At 45.2% G+C, this 18,768-nt stretch overlaps 1 protein-coding gene across 1 annotated transcript in view; it reads right to left on the minus strand.

Moving 5' to 3' along the window:
- The window catches only part of STPG1 (sperm tail PG-rich repeat containing 1), a 78,846-nt gene that overhangs the window by 14,245 nt on the left and 45,833 nt on the right, over positions 1-18,768 (minus strand). The window contains exons 5-6 of the mRNA XM_036747785.1: positions 12,064-12,184; positions 7,777-7,945 (exon numbers count right to left, since the gene is read on the minus strand). Coding sequence (XP_036603680.1) covers positions 7,777-7,945; positions 12,064-12,184 — 290 coding nt within the window. The remainder of the gene's footprint in view (positions 1-7,776; positions 7,946-12,063; positions 12,185-18,768) is intronic.

Below are 18,768 nucleotides of genomic sequence, written 5' to 3' on the forward strand. Positions count from 1 at the left end.
ATGCTGAGGCCACTGACCAGTGACTCCGGCCATCCAGCTGTTTCTTGGCTCTCATTCTGTCCACATGACTGGCCCAAGGACAATGGAGAGGATTGTACATAATTTAGGCACAGGGAGAGGGACTGATGCTGTGATTTCATTGATTTAGGGAAATCCCAGATGAGGAAACCCCTCTACCAATTGATGTTGGCACCTCCTCTGAGACTTACAGAGGTTAAGTGACTTTCCCAGGGTCACACAACTAGTGTATGTCAGAGGAAGGAGTTGAAGCAGTGCCACATAGCTGACAGGCCAGCTCTCCATCCCCTAGGCTTTGCTGCAGATAATAGTCTTCCCAATTGTCATTCCTGAACAGGAGGGAAGAGATAAGAATACATGTCTAACACTGTCAGAGATGGAAAGGACCTTAGAACATAGAATGGAAGAGCTGGAAGGGACCCGGGAACACAGAATGTTAGTTATGAGGGACCTTAGAACACAGAATGTTAGCACCAGGAAGGGGCCTTAGAATATAGGAGGTTGGAGCTGGAAGGGGCGTTAGCACAGGGAATGCTAGAACCTAGAACATCAGGGTTGGAAGGGCTCTTGGACCCTGGAGTACTGTAACAGAATATCAAACCCAGAAGGGACCCTAGGAGCCAGAATGCTAAAATACAGAAGGCCAGAGCTGGACGTGGCCTCTGTTCATATCTAGAAATATGAAGGACTGCCTATGAAGCAGTCAGAATCTACAAGCATTTCTCACTCAGCATCAAGGAAGCGTCTTGGCAGTTTTACAAGAACAGATCTGATGAAAACCAGAGAGGTCCCTGGGTTCTTTGTAACTGGGAATTTTATGAGCCTCATCACTTATTTATAAAAGTCACTCCTGGCCCTGCCCTATGTGTGTCTGTGTGGGGTTGGGGGGGAGGGAGAGGGGGAGGGAGAGGGGAAGGGAGAGGGAATTTCTATTAAAGGGTCAACCTTCTCCCATCCTAAAGGATTAATTGTGTTTGTGGCTTTAAATTTGGGCTGTTTGCAAATCAGGGAAGGATAATGAATGTCTCCCAGAGCTCAGCAGGTCAGCTCAGGAAGGCATCAGAGACCCTCAGGACACTCCCAGGAACAGATTGAAATCGGCAGCAGGGGGTTCCCATCATTTGAGAAGGATAAAGGGGACAGCCTGCCTGCTCATCATTAAAGGGCAGCCAGTTGCCTCTGGGGTGGAATGTGACGTGTGTTTGACAGGGCAACAGGTGACAGATGGGGGGGGGCGTCCGAAGCCTCCCATATCTAATCGATAATCCCAGGGGAAGCTTAGGTGGGTCTGGAGTAATTGCCCAAGTTGGAGCTCATCCAATGAACGCCGTCTGCCTCTTTCAACAGCTGTTGTTAACCAACATGTCTGTGCAGAGACATGGGTCACATGGAACTCTAGGAAACAGACAGAGGGTTGGAAATATGTGGCTAGGCGTTCTTCCTCCTTTTCAGAGGGTGAGTGGGGGAGTCAGGAGCCACCATTTGGATCTCCGGAAACTTTTACCATAACTAACCCCAGCTCTCTGAATCATCAGAAAGAGAGATGAAGGGAAAGCAGAGCTGACAATCAAGGCTTTTTTCTAAGACATTTTGGAGGCCCATGAACCCTCTTGGTTTTTGAATCACCAAAGAGTGATGCTTACAAAACCTAGCAGCACTCTGAAAAAAGAGTTAGCCTGGGGGAGGAGTGGGGTTCCAAGCCCTTCCTCCACTACTTACTAACCAGATGACCACCAGCAAGAAACTTTAACACTTCATCACTTCTCAGACACTCCTCTTTTCCCCACAGGTCTGCACAGAACTGCAGGGTTCTCTCCCTCATCAGTTCTGCCTGTTCAGTTCAAACCAATTCAACAAGCATTTGTTAACCATTGTGCCTGCCAGGAACTGTACTAGGCATGGAGAATATACAACAAAAAATGGAAATGGAAAAAGGAAACCCCTGGCTCCTCAGCTCAGGTGCCACATCCTACACAAGGTCTTTGCTGATTGAGACAGTGTTCAGAGGTCCTCCCACTCCAATTCCCATCCCTTCCCCCATTACCTTGTATTTACTTATAGATGCACATTTCCCACCCTGACTCCCAAGTAGAAAGCAAGCCCCTTCCTGTTTCAGGTTTTCGCCATCACAAAAAGAGCTACTATGAATATTTTTGTACAAAAAGAATTTTTTCCCTCTTTCTTCGATGTCTTTGGAGTATACTCCTGCCTAGCAGTCATACAGCTGGGTCAAAGGGCATAACATTTTGTATATAATTCCAAATTGCTTTCCAGAGTGGTTGGACACATTTACAGCTCTACCAAAAATGTACCTGTTTTCCCACAGCCCCTCCCACGTTTGTCATTTTCTTTGCTTTCAGTTATCTCTGCCAATCTGATGGGTGTGACATGAACCTTACATTAATGATTTGGAACATTTTTCTCATGTGGTTATAGATGCCCTGGGTTTGTCCCCTTGAGAACTGTCTGCCAGTTGAGAAATGGTTAAATAAATTGTGAGATACGAATGTGACATAGTACTCCCATGCTGTAAAAAAAAAAAAAAATTGAGGAAATTGAGGAGCTCAAGGAGACATGGAAACACACTGATGGAAGCAGAACCAGAACAATCTATACTACGGCATCAATATTAAAAAAAAAATCTTTGAAGACTTTTGTAAACTGATGAAGAATGAAGACAGCAGAACCAGGAGAACAATTCATACTATGACGGCAATATTGTAAAGAGAAACATTTCTAAAGACTCATATAAACAGAGGAAGAATGAAGAGGACAGAACCAAGAGAACAATTCATACTATGATAGCAATATTGTAAAGAGAAACATTTCCAAAGACTCATATAAACAGAGGAAGAATGAAGACAGCAGAACCAGGAGAACAATTTATGCCATAACAATATAACAACAAACAGCTCAGAAAGCTGAGAGAACTCTGGCCTCCTCAGCGATGGTCCCTGGCTCTAGCATGCCCACGTACTTCTCAGCAGGAAGGGGGCAGAACCCCTCAAGGGGCAGAATGAGACATATTCTTTGGATATGGCCAAGGAAGGAATTTATTTTACTTGACCGTTCATATTTGTTACAAGGAATTTGTTTTTTTCTTTTTGTCCAATAGGATGGGAGAGAAAATAGATTTCTGTTCATTAAAAAAAATTAACTCTAATTTTAAAAACAGCAAGCAAGCTTCTTGAGGATGAAGACTGTTTAATTTTTGTCTTTGTATCCTTGGCACCTAGCATAAAATTTGAACAGAGAATGCACTTAACCAATCTTGTGGAACGTTTTGTGATAGAAAAGAACTGGAAACCAAGTTAATGTTTATTGGCTGGAGAAATGGCTAAACAAGTTGTGGCATGTGAATGTAATGGGATATCACTGTATGTTTTAAGGAGGGATGGATATGATGAATACAAAGAAGCATGGAAAAAATTTATATGAACTGATGCAAAGGGAAATAACCAAAGCCAGGAAAAAAAGTAGACAATGAGGGACAAGTAGACCACAACAACATGAAACAAAAGAACTATGACAAAACAAACAAAACTGAGTGCTATGGAATTGTAATGACCAAGCTTGGCCCCAAAGAAAAGATACAGAAGGGACCTTATGTCCTTCTTTGCGGAAGTGGGGGCCTATGGGTGTGGAACACTGCATACATCAGCCATAGTAGATACATTTGTCGGTTTTATTGAACATTTTTTTCTTCCTTTTTCTTGTTATAAGGGATGGCTCTGTGGGTGGGGAAATGGAAATAACTGAACAATGCAGATGATGCCAAAATATATCAAATAAAATATTTAAAGATGGAAAAATGCTTGAATTGCACTGATCTTACTGCCTCTTTTAAAAGTCTAGTAACTCTGGGAAAAAGGAAATGAAGTTAGTCTGACAGGGCCTGCTCTTGAAAAAGCCCTGCTGGCTCTGAATGATCGCTTCTTCCTTTTCTGATGTTCAATATCCATTCCTTCGTTCCAAATTTTGCCAGGAATCACATAATAACATCGTAGAATTTGATAATGGGAATGGATCTCAGAGGCCACTTAGTCCTAATCAGGTTCAAGCTCTCTGGCCTCTCAAGTTTGTAGGCTTCATTCTCTTCTCTCAACAACATTTGTCAGTAAGTCAACAAGCATTAATGAAGTGCCTACTATGTGCCAGGCACTGGGCTACACATTTTCTCTCCTCCAATACTGTAGCACCTCCTCTTCCCTTTGTTCTTTCAAGGATTGTTGACAGTGGATTGAGTAATCACACTGGCCAATTTTCCCAATACCTTAGGAAAAAGTCTTTCTAGGCCTAATGATGTGAACTCATCGATGGCATCTAGGTTCTCTATTACTGGGTCCCTACTTATCGAGGGCAGCTAGATGGTGAAGTAGATAGAGTGCTGGGTCTGGAGTCAGGAAGACTAATCTCTCTGAGTTCAAATCTGACCTCAGACACTTACCAGCTGTGTGACCCTGTTTGCCTCAGTTTCCTCATCTGTAAAAATGAGGTGGAGAAGAAAATGGCAAACCACTCTAGTATCTCTGCCAAGCAAACACCAAATGAGGCATGATGGGCTGGACATGACTGAAAATGACTGAACAACACTTACGTATATTAATTTCCCATAAGTTATTAAGTTCTGTCATTTCCAATCCAGCCTCATTTTCCTTGGCAGAAAAACCAGAAACATAATAGAAGTGAGCAGCTCTGCTGGCCATCTCCCATATACCTTGACTGGAGCAAACTTGAGTTTCAGGAAGATTATTCTGAGTAAGCTCTATGTAGTCAAGATTCATACTTTCAGCTACAACATCCTCCTCCTCGTCTACAATGTACATGGAAATGCTCATTTTTAAAAAATATTTATTAAGGTCAGAATATTTTTTATGGAAGGTTATTGTGTAGGCTGTTTGAAAGATGATATTGGAGAGGGGAGACAAGGGATGAGAAGACTAGTTAAGAAGCTGTTATATGAAGAAAGGTATGTATGGAGATGGGATGGTGGATATTGAAGTGGAGAGAAAGGGAGCGAGATGAAAACCATTGTGGAAATACATTTGATGAGATTTGGCAACTGATGGGATGTGAGGGCAAATCAGAGGGAATGGTTAGGGGAATCTCTGACACTTCTAGCCCCAGTGGCTTAATACAGAAGGCAAACAAACAACTGTAACAACAGCAACAATAGGATTGAATATGTTCAGTAAAACTGACGATGTCTTCTCTGCCTAGGAGATGGGCATTAATAGGAAGGTCAAGTAAGGTCATGGTATGGAAGCACCAAGTCCCTCATCTCAAGGGAGTGGGTTTTTTTAAAGATGCAGGTGCCATCATTATCAATGGCTCCCCTCTGTCCTGGAGTCTGAGGACCTCAACAAGCTGCCTCCAAGCTCCCTCCCTCCTTTGCAGAGGTGGAGGATTATGGATGCCCAGCTCTGCATATACTGTCAGACTCGGTAGATGTGACTCGGTTTTGCTAAACTTTTTATCTCTTTTTTTATTCTTTGTTACAAGGGGCAGGGGCTGGAGGGGAACATATTAAAATTAGGGCAATATTACCCCATCCCTTGGTAGAGGTAGGAGTTCCATAAGGTCATAAATTATACATATTTTCATATATCTTTGATGTATTGATGAGTTACAATGATTTTTTTCTCCTCTTTCTCATCTTTTTCTTTAAAAATACTATTTGCTGGGCAGCTAGGTGGCTCAGTGAGTAGAGCACTGGTCCTGGAGTGAGGAGGACCTGAGTTCAAATCTGGCCTCAGACACTTGATGCATGTACTAGCTGTGTGACCTTAAGGGCAAGTCACTTAACCCCAACTGCCCTGCCAAAAAAGCAAAAAAAAAAAAATACTATTTGTTATCTAAGTGGCTCTGAAGGAGAAAAAGACTGCTCCTTGCTATAGGACTCCAAACTCAGACAATTTAGATTATTTCACTGCCCCAACCCTATTTTCATTCTGTCCCTGCATCATCTCTGTTCGCACTGCTCCCTCAGTCTTAGCCTGGATACCCACCATAATCTGGCACCTTTTCTAGTGATCCCTGCTTTCCCTGCAAGGACCACCCAACTAAGATAATCCCTTTCTCAACATGCTCAACAGAACATTGTCCAGGCCTTTAGCTTGGAACTGTCTTCCAACACGGGGGACCCGGCCACTCTATCCTCAAGGCCATCCATGCACTTCAGGACAAACTCAATTCTTAGGAAGCTCTTTCCTTCCATCAGTAACTCTACCCATGAGGTTCCTGCACAGACCAGGCAGAAACACGCTGAATCTCTCTCCAACATGACAGTCCTCCAAATACTTGAGGTCAGATATCCCCTCTGAGTCTTCTCTCCTCCAAGCTAAACACCCCCATGTTCTTTAAACTGACCCTCGAATGGCATGAACTGAAGACCCTTCCCCAGACTATTAATGTCGTTGTGCCCAGGACTGAATACAATGGTCTTGATGCTGTCTGACTAGGGCAGAGGACAAGAGGACCATGGCCCCCCCTAGACAGCACTGGCTTTCTTGGCTAGCCCATTATAGCAAACTTTGATGAGCTGAAACGAATGGGGTTGAGATGACTCAGATTCCCTCCCGCTGTACTGCATCCCTTCTTATTGCTGAGCTTCTAGAGTTGGCCTGGGCTGGAGCTGGTAAAAGAAACAAGAAGCTGCGTAGACAGTGGCCTCAGCTTGTTGGGAAAAGGGGAGGACCTTCTTGAGGCTCTTTTGAGAGGTTGGCTTAGCACCAAATCCAATCAATGACAGTAGAACCCAGGCAGGGGATCTGAGTTCAAATCCTAGCTCCATCTGAATGACCTTAGGCTCCACATACACTCTAGTGAAGCAGCTTTTCATGACTAATATGCACAAATTCACCAAATCCCTTATGGGCAGCTAAGTGGAGCAGTGAATAGAGTGCTAGACCTGGAGTCGGGAAGACCTGAGTTCAAATCCAGCCTCAGACACCCACTAACTGTGTGTGACACTAGGCAAGCCATTTAATCCTGTTTACCTCAGTTTCCTCATTTATAAAATGAGTTGGAGAAAGAAATAGCAATAAACCACTCCAGTATCTTTGCCAAGTAAAGTCTAGAAGAGTCAGACACAACTGAAAAATGATTGAACAGCAAATGGGTAGGTTGGACTATGGACTATGGATGACCTCTAAAGTCCTTTCCAGCTTCTCCATCCCACGGCATTTGATGAGACCATGGACTGGGAGTAGGAGAGAGGAATAGCCAAGGAAGACTGCGGACATTCACAGGCTCTCAAGGCATTTCAGAGATCTTGTCTGGGCAGCAAAGAAGGGCAATGAGAACTGGCATCCTTACAGCTCGCCTTCCTTGAGGTTCCCCCCAGCTTCTGTCTTCTCAGCCCATCCTGCCTGGGATGACAAGAGAAGCCAAGGAAAAGAAGAAACTGCAGGGGCCCCCAGCAAAAACAGCCTGATGTAGAACAGGAGGTCCCAACCCAGAGTCTATGAGCCCCCAAGGTGTCTACCTGCAGATTTTAGAAACTCTGGGAACTTGGATGGAAGAAAAAAAACCTCTTTATTTTCATTGAAATTCAGCATCTCCTTCAATTATTTAAAATCCTTATTCTGAGAAAGGGATGCAGCATAGGTGTTCCGAGACAGCCCAAGGGGCCAGGACAAAACAAAGGTTAAGGACTCCCAAATCAGCTTCCTTCCTGAAGACAGCTATCTTGTCCCGGACTTGGTCCGGCCTGTCCTTACCCACACCTCCTCATCTACAAATAAAACTTCAACTCACGGGGTAATGCTCTTCCTTGGGGGAGCTTTGATGGGTACATTAGGATCGTAGGAGCCGGGCCCAGGGACAAAAGATGTTATCTTCGTTTCTCGAACAGTTTTTGACTTGAAACCACACCCGAGAAGCTTAGGGGCCTCCTTCACCAGGGTCTCATTAACCTCGTAATGCCCTAAGAAGGAAGAGGGGCAAGGGAGAATGAGAGAATCTCCTAAGTTACATAGAAGTGGGGTTATGGGCCTAGGTATTGTGACCCTCAGAACCAAAAGGAAATGGCAGGCTGAGCCGGTTAATGTTATTAAAAACCACCCCCTGCTCAAACGAGAAAGGGCAGCTTGAAAAAAGCAAAAGATGGGAGGATATCTGAGCTGGGGGCGGGGAGCGTTGAGAATATGGAATGTCAGGGCTGGGAGGGGCCTTAAAACATGGAATGTCAGAACTGGGAGGGCCTTTAGAACCCACAATATCAGAACTGGGAGGAGCCTTAGAACCCAGAATGTCAGAGCTGGTAGGGACCTTAGAACCCAGGATGTCAGAATTGGGAGGGTCCTTAGAACACAAAATGGCAGAGCTTGGAAGCACCCTAGATCATAGGATACCAGAGTTATAAGGCAGCTTAGGTTACTGTCTCCCCCTCCCCATTTCAGAGATGAGGACTCTGGAGCCCAAGGTCACACAGGAAGGCAGACAGAACAAAGACTGACCAAGGTCTTCTCACTCCTAGCCTGTGTACTCTTTGCATTACAGTAAGTAATCTCTCACATAATTGGTGAGTAATTCTGTTCTTAGGAAGTAGAATATAATAAATTTTGACTTCTCTGTATAAAAGGGAATCCACTGAGGAGAACCACAGTGGGGGTACACCAAAGTTTTCCCTGCAGTCACAAGGGAATCAGGCTTTGGGTCTTGGTTTAGGTACCTACTAGCTGCATAACCTTGGATAAGCCTCTCGGTCTCTCCTTTCCTCACCTGTAAAATGGGGACAATAAATACTCCCCCAGAGTTGTCGTCAGGAAAATCTTTTATAAACTTTTATGTGTTTTTTATTCTTCAACTTTGAGAGAGAAAACTGTGAAACCAGACAGTAGAGTTGTCTAGAAAGACATTGGGTTTTCACAGACGACCTTGAGGAGGGCAGGAATTCTCGGGGCTGGCAAGCACACCAGAACCTCAGAAGAAGAGAATGATGAGTGTTTCCAAATAAAAGCCTAGGTGAGTCCAGAAAGGCCTGGCCTACTCGGCTGCTCCCCCAAGCCCCAGCCCCAGCACCATAATAGGGAAGGCCAATGATTGATAGCAAAGCCGAGGCTGCTTAGATCACCCAAGCACAACAGGCCCTTCTGGGAGGATGAGGGCACAGCAGGACAACCAGCTTCCAATCTCTCCTTCACATCTGTTGGCTCCACAGCAGATGGAGAGGAAACATCTGTAATTATCCCTTCCAGAGAGTGGAGAAGATTGGCTTCAGGGAGGCTTGCCCACAGTGGCTGATTTACTGGCCTTGCGGCCCGTATGGCTGCTCTATGCTGCTGAGACCAGGCCCGAATCAGTCCCCGGGGGCCTCTAGGCCAACGTGGGAAGCCTGCCATGGCGCTGAACGTGGACCTTCTTTGTTACTTTCTGCTCACCAAATTCTATCTCCGGCACCATCTTTCCAGCCCATTTCATGAGCTTTAAAGCACCAACATGGCAATAATTTATTACTGTTGTTGTCACCCTCCTTGTCACACACACTATGGACATCCCATTCTAACTAAACTTCTCACTCTTCCCCAACCCTGTCCCACCTTCTCCCCACTCACGGTATTTGTATAAGATCAGAGACCTAGGGCGAGAAGAGACCCCAGAGCTAATCTAGTCCCACCTGGCCCCTCTCTCCCCACTACACAGATGCGGAAACTAAGGGCCAGAAGAGCTCGTTGGTTTGCCCAAGATCACACAGAGCATAAGGACTCAATCTGAAAGTAGGCCCCTCTAACTCTAGAGTAAGTGATCCTCTCATTAAATGAGGCTGGCACAGAGCAGACACTTAATAAATGCTTCCTTCCTTCCCTCCTTCCCTCCCTCCCTTCTTCCCCCCTCCCTCCCTTCCTACCTTGATCACTCCTTTGGCAGGTATATTCTATCCCTCCTCACCTTTGCTGAAATCCTTCATTTCCTTCCTGGCCTCACTCAAGGCCACTTCCTCCAGGAAGCCTGCCTTGATGCCTTGATCCTGTCTTCTGTCCCTCTCATCACAGCCTAAAGGCATCTCTTCTTCCTCACCATTCTTAGAGCACTTGGTCTGGCTCTCTCCTTTACACTCCTCACATCCTACTTAGTATTACATTTGTTTATGTATGTGTCTAATATTCTCTTGTACATTATGACCTCTTTGAGGGCCAGGAATGGAAAGCAGCATGATACAGTGGAGGAAGATTTAGAATCAGAGGACCTGGGTTTGAATCCTGCTTCTGCCATTTACTGCATCTGGGTGGCGTTGGATAAGTCACTTCATCTTCCAGAGTGTCAGTTACTCCATTTGTAAAAGGAGAAGGCTGGAATAGGCAGCCTCCGAAGTTCCTCCTAGCATTAACTCTAAGCCCCTCTGGTCCTTCAAATTCTAAATCTGTCAGTGTGTTATTTATTTCTCCCAATTCTGCATCCACAGTGCCATGCACATAATAGGTGCTTAATAACTGTCTACAGAAGTTAATCTAGTGGAATTCTCTTCTCAAAACGAAGGAGGCTCTGTTTGGCTACAAGGCTGGCAGGAGTCAGCAGGCTGCTAATTTCCTCTTCCAGTTTCTTTGCCCAAGAAGAGAGGGTGAGTCTTTCCAACTTTATCCTGTTATTTCTTAAGATCTGACATGCTCCATAATTCTATCTATGGCCAGGAAAAATCCCATTACCTGAAAGATGGTCCTTCTGCTCCCCTGTGTAGCTCAGGCTTGCTGGGCTGCCCAGACACCACGTAGACTTGGGGTGTGGGGCAGGAGGAGGGGAGCAGAAGAGTTGGGGGCACAGCCTGGCTCTACCAGTTACTATCTGATGCTGGGCACCTCCTCCCACCCTCGCCACCCCTATCCCCCCTGGAGTTTCCTCTGCTATAAAATGGAGATCTGGGGTCAGAAGACCTGAAGTTGAATTCAGGTTCTCCTGTTTACTCCTCATGTGAACCAGACCTCACTTTCTCCAGCTGCACAATGGACAGGCAGACCTGAGGATCTCCAAGGTTCCTTCCAACTCTAAATCCACAATCCTATGACAGCTGCCAGCCTGTCCTCATAGGTCTATCAATCGGATAAACCATGTATTGACACTGCTTTGTAATTAAGGAGTCCCATAGATTTCCAAGTTGTCATTCATCAGGAAATAATGTGATGTGATAGCATGATATGGTGGCTGGAAGGCTGACCTCCAAGACAGAAAGATCTGGATTCAAGCTCTGCCTCACATCCATCCTAGCTCTGTGGCCTCCGGCAAATCTCCTAACCTTTCAGTGTCCCCAGATATTTACTGGCTGTGTGACCTGGGCAAGTCATTTTACCTCTGTCTGCCTTGGTTTCCTCAACTGTAATATGGGCATGGTAACAGTTAACTTTAACACATAAGGTTGTTGTGAGGATCACACACAGTAATATTTGTAAAGCACATGGCACACAGCAGGCACTTAATAAATGCTTTCTTCTTTCCTTTCCTCCTTCCTTCTTTCATTTCTTCCTTTCCTCCTTCCCTCCTTCCATCTCTCTCTTCCTCCCTCTCATCCTTCCTTCTTTCTTCTTTCCTTTCTTTCCTCTCTCCTTTTCTTTTTCTCTTTTCTTCCCTTCTCTTCCTTCCTTCCTCCCTCTCCCTCTCCTTTCCTCCTTTCCTTCCTCTCCCTTGTCTTTCTTCCTTCCCTCCCTCTTTTCCTTCCTTCTTTCCTTCCTTTCTTCCTTCCTTCCTTTCTTCCTTCCTTCGTTTCTTCTTTCCTTCCTTCCTTCCTTCCTTCCTTCCTTCCTTCTTTCCTTCCTTTCTTCCTTCCTTTCTTCCTTAGTTTTTTCTTTCCTTTCTTCCTTCCTTCCTTCCTTGCTTCCTTCCTTCCTTCCTTCTTTTCTTCCTTCCCAGGTAGCTCCCTAAGACCTTAAATTAAAAAGCAGTTGCTGATCTGCATTGGTGGAAGGAGTTTCTACACTGAGAGTTCCCCACCTAGACCCAAATCCCAGGTCCATGCAATAACAATGATAAAAATAATGAAGGATGGGGGCTTTGAAAGTCACACACTATATATAACACGTCTTATATTCCAGTTTGAGTTTTCCTGTCACTTACCTGGGGAAGGTACCCGCTTTTGTCTAGTAGGTGTAAACCCCCTTGGGGTGTTGGACAAAAACCCAGCCCGAGCAGCAGGAATACACAAATTATCCCGTTCCTTGTTGAGAAATACTGTGGTCTGTTGGGGGAGAGGAGGAGGGGGGAATCTCGTTCATTCAACAAATATTTACTATCTACTGTGCCCTAGGCCTGAGAGAGACAGACACAAAATAAGACTGGGATCCTGTCCTGTGAGAGTTTACCTCCTCGCACAGGAGATGACACGCACACACATTTCTATAATACAAAATAGCATATGAAGAGCATAAAATAGGTAGAAACAAGGCCATGCACTCACAGATTCAGAGCTAGAAACAACCTCAGAAATCCAACCACCACATTTTACACAGGTAAACTAAGTCCCCATAGGATCACAGATTTAATTAGAGCTCAAAGAGACTTCAGAGACCATCTAATCCAACCCTTTTCTGTCCATTTTACAGATAAGTAAAATGAGGTGAGGCTGGGTGTGGTGGTGGGGGTTGAAGTGAGTTGCCTAAGATCATACAGGTGATAAGTGTTTGAGCTAGAATTTGAATCCATGTTTTATAATTCCAAAGTCAGCACTCTCTGCTGTACCATGTACAATGAGAGTTTAGAGGAGAGAATGTTTAATTCTAACTAGCGGATTGCCAGGGAAAGCTTCATAGAAGAGACTGAATTTGACCTGGACCTGGTAGAAATTCAACAGGCAGAGATGGGGAGAGGGCATTGTAGGCATAGGGAAGAGTACAGCAAAGTCATGGAGATGGGAATGGGTACAAAGTGTTTGGAAGTCCAATTTGGTTGGAATGTAGGGTATGTGGTGAAGAAAAATTTGACCTAAGATGGGAGGGAAAAGTTCAAGCCAAGGTGGGAAGAGCAGATTGAGGTCAGGTTATAGAGGGCCCTGAATGCCAGGCAAGGTCTCTCATACTATTAGCCATGGAGATAGGATGGGAGAGTCAGGCTCAGTGATAGCACAGTTAAGCAATTTCATAATTGATTAGTTGACCTGACTTTAATAGTAACTGATAGATGGGTATCAACCTGAAGGGAGCACTATAATGGAGCACTCCAAGTGATCTTGGCCCTGGCTGCTTCAACATGTATATCAATAACTTAGAGGAAGGCATGGATGGTATGTTTATCAACATCTGGAGTCGATTCAAAATTGAAAGTGATCAAAAGCATAGAATACTACAGAATCAAAATCGAGAAATGTTGGCAAACTAGAATGTTAGCTGTATATACTAAGATGAATAATAAAAATACTAATAAATAAAATACTAATAATACTACATGAAATACTAATACTATTAAATAAAATACTATTAAATGAAATACTAAGCAAAACACTAATTAATAATAATAATAATAAATACTAATAAAAATAAATGTAAATTCCTAGGTTAGGGTTCAAAAAATCAATTGAAGAATTACAGAATGGGGGAGGCATAGCTAGATAACAATAGTTCACGTAAAAAGGCCTAAGGGTTTTAGTGAACTGGGTTGAAGTCCTAGCTATAACATTTATTAGTTTGTAACTTTGATTGGAGAAGGAAATAGCAAACCACTCCAGTATCTTTGCCAAGAAAACCCCAAATGGGGTCACGAAGAGTTGGGCATGACTGAAACAACTCAATGAAAACAACAACCAACTCTGAATAAGTCTCTTTGCCTCCTTCCATCTCAATCTCTTCATCTGCAAAATAAATATAGTATTTGTACTATGTGCCTTGTTGGGTTGTGGTAAAGAAAGTCCCTTGCTTTCCCCTCCTCAAAAACTTTTGAAAGAGCCCTGCTGCTTTTTGGATAAAATGCCAACTCCTTAGCCTGGTATTTAAGGCTTTGCCCAGTCTAGATCCAACCTACCTTTCTAAGCTTTATTTCCCTATGTGTTCTAAGTAAATTGGATCATTCGCCACCCTCCATATCATCCCATCCTCCATACTTGGAGTTCCACATATTTCAAACCCTCCTCTTGTTTCAAAGCCCAGCTTAGATGCTACCTCTTATATGACGCCAGTTCAGATTCTCTCAAATTAAAATTCCTCCTCCCCCCGTCAAATTGCCTCAGAGCACTTTGTCTGAATCCGCCCACCCTTTTACTGCCATCCCATTCTGCTTTGCCTCATTCTAATTTCTTGTTAACACCGCCATCCCATACCCAATAGACTACAAGTTTCTGAAGGGCATGAAATCTGTGGGGGTTTTTTTAATCTCCCTTCATGTCTCGCATATACTGGAATCTGAAATTTCCCAGACATCTGGGCAATCTGGTATCTGTGATTCCCTAATATGAGTACCTCCACTGCTGATAGCAAACACCTTTCACTTAGTAGATGAGTTCTGAGGAGTTGCCTGAGTCACAAAGAGGTTAAGTGACTTGCCCAGAGTCACACAACTAGTAACTAACTGTCAGAATAGGGATTTGAACAAGGGTAGCAGGCCACTATGCCAAGCTGCCACACCATAGACATTATCCTGGGTGGGAGTGGATGTCTACCTATCAAAGTGGATAGAACATGGGACTTGAAGTCAGGAAGAACTGAGTTCAAATACAGCTGCATATGCTCCCTATCTGTGCAACCCTGGGTGAGTAAATCACTTAAATTTTGCCTGCTTCAGTTTCTTCTTCTATAAAATAAGGAGGATAATAGCACCTACCTCCCAGGGTTGTTATAAGGATCAAATGAAATAATATTTGTAAAGCACTTTGAAAACCTTAAGGTGCTATGTAAATTCTAGCTATTTTTGTGGTCATCATCATCATCAACACCATCACCACCACCACCACCATCATCATCATCACCATCACTACCACTTCCACTACCACCACCACCATCATCATTGTCATCATCATCACCATCACTACCACTTCCACTACCACCACCACCATCATCATCACCATCACCATCACTACCACCTCCACCACCACCACCACCACCATCATTATCATCATCATCATCATCATCACCATCACTACCACCTCCACCACCACCACCACCATCATCATCATCATCACCATCACTACCACCTCCACCACCACCACCACCACCATCATTACCATCATCATCATCATCATCACCATCACTACCACCTCCACCACCACCACCACCATCATCATCATCGTCATCATCACTACCGCCTCCACCACCACCACCACCATCATCATCATCATCATCATCATCATCACCATCACTACCACCTCCACCACCACCATCATCATCATCATCATTTCCATTTTGAAGTTTAAGAAGTTGAGGTCCAGTGGAATGAATTCCCTTGTCCATGGTTGTGCCGCTAAGACGTATCAGAGACAGCCAGCTCTCTCTTCACCACAACATGTGGCTGTAAACATACCTTGCATAGACTATGTGCTTAATAAATGTTTATTGAATTAGAACTTGTAAACCCCAAAGTGCCCTATGTAAATGTAAGTTGTTATTATCACTTTTACCTTCTGGCAATGACTTTTCAATTTAGTTACATTCAACAAGTATTTTTAAATGCCTGCTACATCAGGGACTCTACTGTTTGCCAGGGATACAAAAACCAAACAGTCTCTGCTCCCCTGCCCCCAGGCACTTACAGTGTTCACACAGATGAGAACCTACCAAATCACAAATTTGGTGGAGGGAGCACAAATAGCTGCTGGGGATGAAGGGAGATAGGAATTTCAGCAGGCAGACAGGAGGAGGAAGAGCATCCTAGGCACAGTGGACTACCTGTGCAAAGGAGGGAGACAGTGGAAAGTACACACTAGTCACCCCAACTTCTTGGCAGGTTGAGTGGTTCAGTGGATAGAGCACCAGGCTTGGAGTCAGGAAGACCTGAGTTCAAATCTGGCCTCGGACTCTTACTAGCTATGTGACCCTGGGCAAGTCACTTAATCTCTGCCTCAGTTTCCTTATCTGTCAAATGAGGATAATAGTACCCACCTTGAAGGGCTGATATGAGGATCAAATGAGATATTTGTGAAGTGCTTAGCACACGGTAGGCACTTAACAAACACTTGATTCCTTCCTTCCTTGGCCACAAGACTCCTTTGTCAAACATGACAACCAGACTCACATGGGATGGACACAGAAGAATTTTTGGTGTGACCCAAGTCAATAGTGCAACCTCAGATTAGGATCAGACGTGTGGGTCAGCATTGCCCTTGGCTCTGCTTTCCTGGACCAACCAGAAAGAAAGAATGTCCATCTCCAGTATCCTATCCTGATGATAAGCAGTCCAGATAGGTCAGTGTGCTCAAGAGCTCTGAAAATGATGCCAAGCTGAGATCAGGCAAGAATCAGAAATATTTCAGATGCCCTCGTGTTGTGTGTCTTAGATAAAAGGCTCCCTGGGCTTTCCACGGGGGCATTTACTGGGCTGGTGAAATTGTTTGCTGGGGCCTGGGTCACTGGGCTGCCCGTGAGGCTCCCAGGTTGGGAAGTGTGCCTTCATAACCACAGATGGAATTCTTGATCTTGTGTTTACAGAAGCTGTGGAATTTACCCGTTCCCAGGGCCCCAAACAGTCAGGTGGCATGGCAGGAAGACAGAGCAAACATGGAGGGGATGGGACTATGGTAGGGGCAAAAGCCAGGTTAGCCAGGAGGAGAAGATGGCAAGGGAAGAGGGCTCAGGGGCATAATGACAAAGGCTCTCAGCTGCCACCTCTATCACGCTTTAAGGCTTTCCCTCAGAGTGCCCCTGATAAGGAGGAAGGAAAAGAATTATTGGCACATTTGGCAGATGAAAGAACTGAGGTCTTGCCCTGGGTTACCCAGCTGGGATTCAAACCCAGGCTTCTTGAATCCAAGTCTGGAGATCTTTGTTTTGTGGATACATGAGGGAAAGGGGGCCAGACCTCAGCATAGCTAACAGGATTTGCATATTTTCACCTATTTCCCATTGTACTAAGAGCAAGCCTGCTGCATTCCTGGTGCAAACCTGGTGAATTCTGGGAGGGTTGCTTACATGAGCACCTGCCTGGGCCCACAGTGGACACTCAGGGCATGGGGCGTGGACAGAGGCTGGGGAGACGATGAGAGGAGGGGAGAAGGGAAGAAAGGGGAGGGGAGGGAAAGGTAGAGGAGGAGAAAGCAGGATGGGGGGGTTGGTTAGGAGAGCAAGGTGTAGGGGGAAAGAGAAAGGACAGAGAGGCAGAGGAAGTGAGAGACAGACAAAAGAAGGAAGAGAAGGGACAGGCAGAGGAGGTGAGAATAGGCCAGAGGAGGAGAGGAGAGAGTAGGGCAGGGAGGAAGGAAGGGAGAGCAGACCAGAAGGAGGAAGGGAAGGGAAGGGACAGTAAGAGAAGGGGAGGGCAGGGCAGGGCAGGGCAGGGAAGGGAAGGGAAGGGAAGGGAATATTCTTTAATACATTCATCAGGTATTTAACCAACCAGGGTGAGGCAGCGTGGCTTCATGGAGGCCCCAGCATGAAGGGAAATGCTGCTTTCTCTGCCAGCCATGGTACCACTTTCTCCACATTGTAGTTAGTGGAACCCAGTCCTAACACCTTACACCTCAAAGTGTTCTGCCAGCCTGTGCCTTCCTGTGGTTTAGGCAGAAAGCCATCCCCAGGAAGAGTGGAAGGGAGAGTAGTGCTGCTGTGGAGGAAGTACAGACCCTTCAGGATCAGGGAGACTTCTAGAACAGTGTCCAAGCTCCTCAGGGGAAGGAGAGCAGCTTCCTAAAAACAAAGCCATCAAAATTCCATGACAGCCTGGATCTAAGAGGACAGGGATCACAGAACCATAGACGTAGAGCTGGAAGGGACATTAGAAGCCATTTAATCCATCATCCCCTTCCTTTTACAGGCAAGGAAACTGAGGCAGAAAAGAAACAAAAGGAATGGTCCCCAATAGACCCTTGGAAAAGAGCCCTACATTCCTTTAAGGAAGTGTTTGAGGGGATATCAATGTACCTATTTAAATCCCCCAGTATGAGGGCAGGGATTGGGATGGAAGAGACCATGAGGCCGGTACTGAGCTCCTTGGGAAAGGATAGAGAATGGCCTGGGGGCCAGTAGTATCCAGATGGAGTGATCTAACTGGATAGGCACAACCCTCAAAAGTGCCAAGTCTGCTGAGTAAAGGCAACAGAGAGAGGGTCTGGCGCTGGCAGGGCAAATCGAGGATGTAACCATTCCTCTTCCTTACTCCATTGTCCCAGCAACCAGAGAAGGTGCCTCCAGTACTGGCAAGACTGGCTAATGATGTCTGCCCTGCCTTCTGGGGCACAGCCAGGTTTCTGTGGGTGCAGGGAGATGCAAGGGGCAAGATAAACAACAAAGTTGAAGAGAAAGAGTGGTTTCTGAACAATAGGTGAGTAGTCCCACAGGGCAGGGCCCACTTTGGTGCTTTGGTGCCTTCCTTTATACACCAACACTCAGTCCACATAGTAGGTGTTTCATAAATGTCTGCTGACTGTTAAAAAGCAGGTAAAGCTGAGGTGGAAGGGGATGAGGGATGGAGGATGGTATCAGAGGAAGGAAATCCTTCACTTCCTTCTTCAAATTCTTCAGTGCTTGGGCAGCATGCAAGTGAGCGGAAGGGATTCAGAGAGAACAGAGGTTACTGGTGCAGGAATGATGGATTTTCTCACCCCTCTCTTCCCCCTTATCTTCCCCCACACACACACATTTAACTTTTGATCCCTTACCTCTTAACTACATTTGTCCCAGGTATGGA

The sequence above is a fragment of the Trichosurus vulpecula genome, chromosome 2, assembly GCF_011100635.1.
Source record: "Trichosurus vulpecula isolate mTriVul1 chromosome 2, mTriVul1.pri, whole genome shotgun sequence".
In the NCBI taxonomy this organism is placed as follows: Eukaryota; Metazoa; Chordata; class Mammalia; order Diprotodontia; family Phalangeridae; genus Trichosurus; species Trichosurus vulpecula.